The sequence below is a fragment of the Phaseolus vulgaris genome, chromosome 10 (assembly GCF_051622355.1).
Source record: "Phaseolus vulgaris cultivar YP4 chromosome 10, ASM5162235v1, whole genome shotgun sequence".
Taxonomy (NCBI): domain Eukaryota; kingdom Viridiplantae; phylum Streptophyta; class Magnoliopsida; order Fabales; family Fabaceae; genus Phaseolus; species Phaseolus vulgaris.
This window is the reverse complement of record NC_143507.1, coordinates 39,092,315-39,100,703: the sequence shown is the minus strand read 5'-3', so window position 1 is coordinate 39,100,703 and position 8,389 is coordinate 39,092,315. Positions and strand designations below refer to the sequence as shown.

At 42.0% G+C, this 8,389-nt stretch overlaps 1 protein-coding gene across 1 annotated transcript; it reads right to left on the bottom strand.

Annotated features, from left to right (window-relative positions):
- Window positions 1-7,344: 7,344 nt before the first annotated feature.
- Window positions 7,345-7,848, bottom strand: LOC150024789 (uncharacterized). Its single transcript, XM_090296310.1, has one exon. It carries the CDS (start codon window positions 7,846-7,848, stop codon window positions 7,345-7,347), a length of 504 nt encoding a protein of 167 aa, XP_090152436.1.
- Between the last annotated feature and the right edge of the window lie 541 nt (window positions 7,849-8,389).

The following is an 8,389-nucleotide window of genomic DNA, read 5'->3' as shown; positions in this document are numbered from 1 at the left end:
GCAGAAGATTTAGCCTTATGAGGTTCAACAATGGCACTAGACGTACCAATATAAGGATCACCTCCCACATCAGTAGTGTCTAAACCATCAAGAGAGGAGAAGTGATTTTTTAGCACCAACGACGGGGATGGTACAGTCACAATAGCAGAGACCTCCGCATGATGACCATCAATTGGAGTATTGGATAGGGTTGTAGTATGAACAGGCGATTTAACCCGCTGAGGAGAGATGGGACGTAATTGAGGTGATACCACCACAGGAGTCAAGACCTCCACATGATCGGAGCCCTTGGCTTGCATAAGGGCAGGTGAATTCCTTAGCGTCCTCGTTTCTGGGAAATTCGAAGTGTGAGTGGGCAATCCCTGCCTGGATTCATGATCCGAGGCATCTTCAAGAGAAGGCATATCAGCAAAATCGTCCTCCACTCCACCTGGTTTATCAAGAGCAGTATAATCCAAGAGTGACCCTGCTTTAGCTCCGGCAGAAGCATTAATGTTCAATTTATCAGTGTAACCTTCCACGTGCTTCGGCTGCGGATCTTTTTTACGATACTCTTTACGTTGTTTGGGGACCTCAGTCCTCCCCTGATCTCGTTCAATTATCTTATGAGAAGATTTATGTTGAGACCCAGGAGCACGACCCTGATCATGAATCACTCGGCACTGAGCAAGCTCATGGCCTATCACCTTACAGTGAGAACAAAACGGAGGGAGCCATTCATATTCCACACCAGCTACAAAGGTAAAGTCTGAGCGTTCAACCCAGAGATGATCAGGAAGAGGGGACAACATATCAATATCCACCAGTACTCTAGCAAACATACCCCTTTTCTTTCTCATAGTATTCTCATCCAAAACCAAAGGAGTACCAACATTAATTTTTCTTTCTCATAGTTATTGATACATCATATTTAAGAGGAATGTCTAAGCTTTATAGGTAACACAACATTATAGTTTAATGTTTAAAATATCAATAACTATTGGTAACTAATGTTTAAATAGTAATTTAAAAATTATTTTATAATTTTTTATAAATAAAAAAATCCTTTAAATACTAATAATGTTTTTAGTATCTAAAATGATCTCTATTTTAATTCAATAGTAACTAATTATTTGGTCTTTAAAATTAGTTGATTTAATAATTTTTTTTAGTGTATATTCTTTGTCAATAAAAAATAATGTGCCACATTTTTCTTTTAATGTTTGGGTAATATTTTTTTAATAACTTTAAGCAACGTATTTTAGTTAATACTTCTTAATTTTAAAGTTATTAAAATTCTCGTTAGACGGTCTAGAAGGACAATTTGCTTAATTTGTTTAATCATCTATATTGTTGTTTTTAGTTCATTAGTCTCTCAATAGTTATAGTAGACAGTTGGATGAATAGGCTATACTTTGTTGAACCTTAACCAATTCCTTCTTTTAAGTTTATTTATTATTTCTTTGTTGTAAGATCCATACCTAAAGAAATGAAAGTGTTTCTATATTTTTACTGTTCACAATCTTCTTGTCATTGTATCCTGTTAGACTGGGTCCATACACAAGCACAAGACCAAAAAGATAGCCCAATTGGATGAAGGACTTTGTAATAGGATAAACTCATGTGTCTTTAGTAAATGTCTGTCATTTTATTATTATTATGTTGTTATTATTGAAAGGGTTTTTTTGTAAGGCCCATGGCCCCTTTTTTACCCTTATAGGGTTCTAAGCAATATCAAAGAAGGCTGAGAAGTTTTTGGTAACCCTAGTTTTAGAATAACAGTAGCAAAAGCCTAACAATTTGGTGCTTTCATTGTTCCTACCATGGCTCCCCAACCTCCATCAAAAGATCTGAACGAGGCCTTAGCCAACATCCAAACAAATCTCACCAACATCCAAAGCCAACTGGCCGAAAACACTAGCAGACAATCTACCTTAGAGGCTCAGAATGACCACTTTCACTCTACCTTCACGTCCATCCTGGATCAGGTTGCTCTCTTGACTCAAACGGAGACTAAAATTCCATACATGAACCAACAAAGTAGCCCTCATTCCAATCACTCAAACCAGCAACCTCCCACCACCCCTTCCATACGACCACCCACACTCAACCTATCTTTCTTTGATGGTACAAATCCACTAGATTGGCTTTTTCAAGCGGACCAATATTTCTCCTTCTATCAAATACCGTTGGACCAACACATTCCTATGGTGGGATTTCATATGCAGGGAGACGCTCTCTCATGGTTTAAATGGCTGCACAATAACCACCTACTCACAGATTGGCACTCCTTCACAAGGGCTTTAGAGCTTCGTTTTGGCCCCTCCACATATATCAATCATCAAGTGGAGTTGTTCAAACTCCAGCAAACCACATCGGTCATTGAATACCAAGGCAGGTTTGAACGCTTATGCAATTGTGTGGTGGGTCTCACTCTTGAAACTATACTTAATTGTTTCATTTCTGGTCTGAATGTTGAAATCTGCAGAGAACTTACCATATTGAACCCATATTCTATAGCCCAAGGCATAGATCTAGCTAAGCTTATTGAGGACAAACTCAGGGATTCTAAACCTAAACAAATCCGATTTCCAGCACCTACCTATCACCACCCTAACCCCACTCCCTCATTCACTAACAGAACCAGCACACCCACTCCACCCCCAGCCCATATGCCCATCAAATGTTTATCCTCCTCACAAATGCAAGAGAGACGAGCCCTAGGGTTATGCTACAACTATGACGAAAAATTCTTCCCTGGCCATAAATGCACTTCCTCTCGATTTTTGCTCCTTTTAGATGACCCATAACTCCTAGCTGAAGCCAACGAGGAGATTTCCCCCACACATGACCACACCAACACTATTCACTTCCACCTTTCACCTCAAGCCCTATCTGGTACTATTTCCCCAAAAACCCTCAAATTCACAGGTCTAATTCATCACCTCCCTGTTACCGTCCTCATTAACTCGGGAAGCTCCCACAACATTCTTCAACCACGTATTGCCCACCATTTAAACCTAGCCATATCCCCTAGCCCACCCCTCTCGGTAATGGTTGGAAATGGGGCGTTCATTAAGTGCTAGGGTGTTTGTCCATTGGTGGACATATCTCTCCATAACTCTACCTTTACTATTCCCTTTTACCTTCTTCCGATTGAAGGTGCGGATGTTGTTTTGGGCGTGGAATGGTTGAGCACGCTAGGGTCCATCCAAGCAGATTTCTCAATTCCCAGCATAGAATTTACCCACAACAACCAACATATTACGTTGCAAGCCGCCCACTCACCCAACCCATCAGCTACCACTTATCACCAATTTTGCCAGTATCTATCCAATAACTCTATTGCCTCTTTACACCTTCTATCGGTGGACACCCAACCCCGCTCCCATACAACCTTAACCACTACCATTGATAATCCTGCATCCCCATTATCTCACCTACCCTAACCCATCAAATCCCTTCTTCAGGAATACCAAGGTATTTTTCAAAAACCAAGAGGGTTACCTCCACAGAGACCACATGACCACCATATTCCCCTGTTACCTCATACCCCACCAATCAAAGTGAAACCATACCGCTACCCACATCACCACAAGGAAGTTATTACAACACTGATCGCAGAAATGCTGCAAGAGGGCATTATTCAACCTAGTACAAGCCCATTCTCTTCACCGGTGCTCTTAATAAAAAAAAGATGGAACATGGCGTTTCTGTGTGGATTACAAAGCCTTAAATGCAGCCACCATTCGTGACCACTTCCCCATTCCAACAATTGATGAACTGCTCGATGAGTTAGGCTCAGCTACTATTTTTACTAAAATAGACCTACACTTAGGATACCACCAAATACTGCTTCTCCCAGAAGACACTCACAAAACAGCGTTTCGCACTATAGATGGCCACTATGAATTCTTGGTCATGCCATTTGGTTTAACTAACGCTCTTTCTACTTTTCAGGCAGCCATGAATGATCTTCTCAGACCATACCTCCGCCGGTTTGTCTTAGTCTTTTTTATGATATTTTGATTTATAGTCCAAGTTTGTAGGACTATATTGGAAGTGCTACACACTCAGCAATTTTTTGCCAAGCTTTCCAAGTGCAGTTTCGCAACCGCGAAAGTTAGTTACTTGGGTCACATTATTTCTGCACAGGGAGTCCAACCAGACCCAGAGAAAGTCAAAGCCATACACGACTGGCCTCAGCCACGATCACTCACGGAATTACGGGGTTTCCTCGGCCTCACCGGATTTTACAGGAAATTCATAAAGCACTACGCCACTCTCGTCGCTCCTCTCATCGACTTATTACAACACCACAAATTTACATGGACTGAGCTTGCGCAGCAAGCATTCGAAAAATTAAAATTACACATGAAGACAATGCCTACACTACACCTTCCAGATTTTAAGCTGCCCTTTGTGGTCGAAACAGATGCCTCAGCAGTGGCCATAGGAGTCGTCCTCAGCCAATCAGGGCAACCACTAGCTTTTTTCAACAAAAAGATGACTGCCAAGCTTCAAGCTTCCTCCATATACGTTCGAGAGATGTATGCCATAACAGAGTCAGTAAAAAAATGGCGTCAATACCTCATAGGACAACATTTCATAATCATAACAGATCAAAAGAGCCTAAACACCCTCCTCTCCCAAACCATTCAGACCCCAGAACAACAGAAATGGATTGTTAAATTGCAAGGATATGATTTTTAAATTATTTACCGACCTGGGAAGGAAAATGCCGTGGCTGATGCTCTTTCAAGGCAAGGTCATGATTCCACTATCATACTGTTTGCAGTGTCGTCCCCAATCCCACAGCTTATTCAAGAACTCCAAACTTTTTTTGCCACCACAGAAGGCCAGGAAGTGGTCCATGCTTGCACAAGCAGTCAACAACAACCAAGCTTGTTCTCCACTAGCCACGATTTACTCTTTTTTCGCCATCAGATATTCGTGCCAGCATCAACTGATTTCCGCCAGCGCATTATGACAGAGTTCCATGCTTCCCCTTATGGCGGCCATTCCAGCATCAAACCAACTCTCAAGCGCATAGCCGCTTCATTCTATTGGCCGAAATGGACCAGAGACGTCCATCGTTTTGTCCAACAATGCTCCACATGCCAAAAAAATAAGTATATGCCAACCAAAACTCAGGGTTTACTGCAACCATTACCAATTCCAAAACAAGTATAGGAGGACATATCAATGGATTTTATTACTCACCTTCCAGTCTCATCCGGACACTCAGTCATTTGGGTCATGTGCGACATACTCACAAAATATGCGCACTTCATCGCTCTGCCCACACACTTCATGACCCAACAACTAGCCAAGCGTTTCTCAATAGAAATCTGTCGCCTCCATGGACTACCAAAAACCATCGTCTCAGATCGCGACCCCTTGTTTGTTAGCACTTTCTGGCTGCACCTATTCAAAGCACAAGGAACAACGTTAAAATTTAGTTCGTCATACCATCCCCAAACGGACAGTCAAACAAAGGTACTGAACCGCAGCTTAGAGGCCTACCTGAGATGTTTTGTGGGAAACCAACCAAACAAGTGGTACAAATATCTTCACTTGGCAGAACTTTGGCATAATACAACGTACAATTCGGCTATTGGAACCTCCCCGTTCCATGCGTTGTACGGTCGACAACCACCCACAGTAGTTGACTTCTTAAGCGTCCCAAACGCTGGAACCTCCATCCACGAGACACTGTCGGAGCACATCGTCATCCTCCACGACCTCAGGGAGCACTTGCGTCGCACACGCTAGCGCATGTGTGACCAAGCTAATCGCCACCGCACAGACCGTAGTTTTGAACCAGGAGAATGGGTGTGTGTACGACTCCAACCCTACCGGCTACACTCATTGGAACGAAGAACACACCAAAAGCTTGGCCCGCGTTTTTCAGGCCCATACCAGGTCCTACGCCGCATCGGCACCGTCGCATATGAGCTTCAACTGCCACCGTCGGCGCGAGTCCACCCAGTTTTTCACGTTTCGCTGCTCAGACCTTTCAAAGGACCTGCGGGAGAACACCAGGGTCTTTCTACCAAATCCAAGAACTTGGCACTTCCAACACCACTTAACTCATCTCCCAACCCAAATCAGAACGCTCTGAACTCACCGTACCAGGAAACCAATGACAACACGCCATGTGTTACACTCACAAATCACACGGACTTAGCTGGCATCGAGCCTCACGCTCACGTGCCCCACCAGCAAGCCATCTCCACGCCTCATAATCACATCAACACACGTTCTGATAGAATCAACAGCAGAGCGCCACGTGTCCCACTCACGGATGGCGCAGTTTCCCCACGCCTCGAGCCCCACGCGCACCAGCAAACCCTTCCCACGCCCATTAATTGCCTGAACGCGCTTCCTGACGGAGCCAACAATAGTGTGCCGCGTGTCCCACTCACTGATGGTGCAGCTTCCCCCGCCTCGAGCCGCGTGTCCCACTCACTGATGGTGCAGCTTCCCCACGCCTCGAGCCCAACGCTAGCACTCCATGCAATACAAACCGTAATTCTGAAGCACCTCAAACGGCGCCCCTTCCTCAAAACCCTAACGCCCCAACACCACTCCCTACAAACCCTAATGACCCAACAACCAATACCCAACCCAACTCATCCTTAATGGCCCATCCAATTCCTGCACCCCCGCGCCAGCTTGCATACACCCCACCCCATATCCAAACTCACGAGAACCAACACCAGCCCAATAACCGTCCAATGACCCAACTAATTCCAAAATCCCACTTTGAGGACAAAGTGTCTAGTGGGGCGGATAGTAATGTTAGACTGGGCCCATACACAAGCACAAGACCAAAAAGACAACCCAATTGGATGAAGGACTTTGTAATAGGATAGACTCATGTGTCTTTAGTAAATGTCTGCCATTTTATTATTATTATGTTGTTATTATTGAAAGGGTTTTTTTTAAGACCATGATCCCTTTTTTACCCTTACAGGGGACTAAGCAATATCAAAGAAGACAGTTTTTGGTAACCCTAATTTTAGAATAACAATAGCAAAAGCCTAACACATCCTTTATGTTTCAATATAGAAGTATCGTCCAAAACATAAAACATTTTACCAGAGATAAAAACTTAAAATATTCCCTCTAGCAACAAAAACTTAATTACGCCTTATATAATTGATATATATTAACTTTACGTAAAACTATTGACAGTGTAAATTTGGATGACAAACTTATAGAAGTGAGGGATAATTCTCCTTGTTGTGCTTTGATAGTAAAGTTTGATGTAAATTAATATCCCTATGCCAGACACATAAAAAAGGAGTAACAGCACACTCTTCCAAAACTCAAACAAAGCAAGACCCAGTGATGAAGCAGTTAATTAAAATCCATTGAAGTGATTGGTAACAGTGGACGCACCACCCTCCTCGAGTATCGACGTTGCACCCTTGTTTTCATGAAGTGGGTTTTGATAAAGGAGAGCACATGAGTGATGAACCATAAAATGTAAATAAGGAAACCGAAGCGTTCCCAAGTTTCGGGTAGCAACAGCACCAGCATGCAAAGCAATGAGAGTGAAGCGAAGACACGCTTGAGGGTTTGAAAGTGATTAACTCTGATACCAAAGTTGAGGTTACCAGAGAAGGTGAAGAAGCAATAAAGAAGAAAGCTAAGAATGGAAAGCCAAATGGTGTTTGGATGAAGGTGAAATGGGGTGGAATTTTCTGGATATCTGAGTTGGAGGAAAGCGAGAAGTACAAAGAAGATGAAGGCAACAAGGCCATCAACAGGGTGAGTTTCTATTGCCATGTTACATATTTGGATATTGCCTATGTTAAAAATCAGTTCATTACCTCTCATTCCAACTGCACGATCAGCCATGAAGAAGTTGAAACCTGATTTTGACGACAGCTAAAAGAAGGAGTGATTAAAGAGTGAGACAAGGGTACGCATGAGGATCAAGTCCATGGGTCATTTAATATCACTGGGTCGTCTTTGTGATTTTACTTTTTCTCGGGTTAAAGAAATCTTTTCCTATTCAAAGTTGAGTTATGCTGAGACATCCACGAAAGTTCCCTTACCTTATCATTTCTCACATAATGTGATTTGATGGGAAAGGAAAAGATGTGTTTCGGTAGAAAATGGAATGTATTTTTCTAACATTTGTGATAGTGAATGTTTGAGAATTTAAGAATTAATAATCAAGAAAGACTGTTTAGATTTTGCTGGTTAGAAGGGATTTAACGTGATAGAATTTTTTATTTTTTTTAAAAAGTGTGAAATATAAATACAAATTTATTTTTATTTCTAAAAATATTGAATAATAAAATATGAGGAACTTTTATGTATATTAAGTTAATTAAAATTTTATAAATAATTATATTTATTTTCATTATATTATTTTTATTTATTTTATTAATAA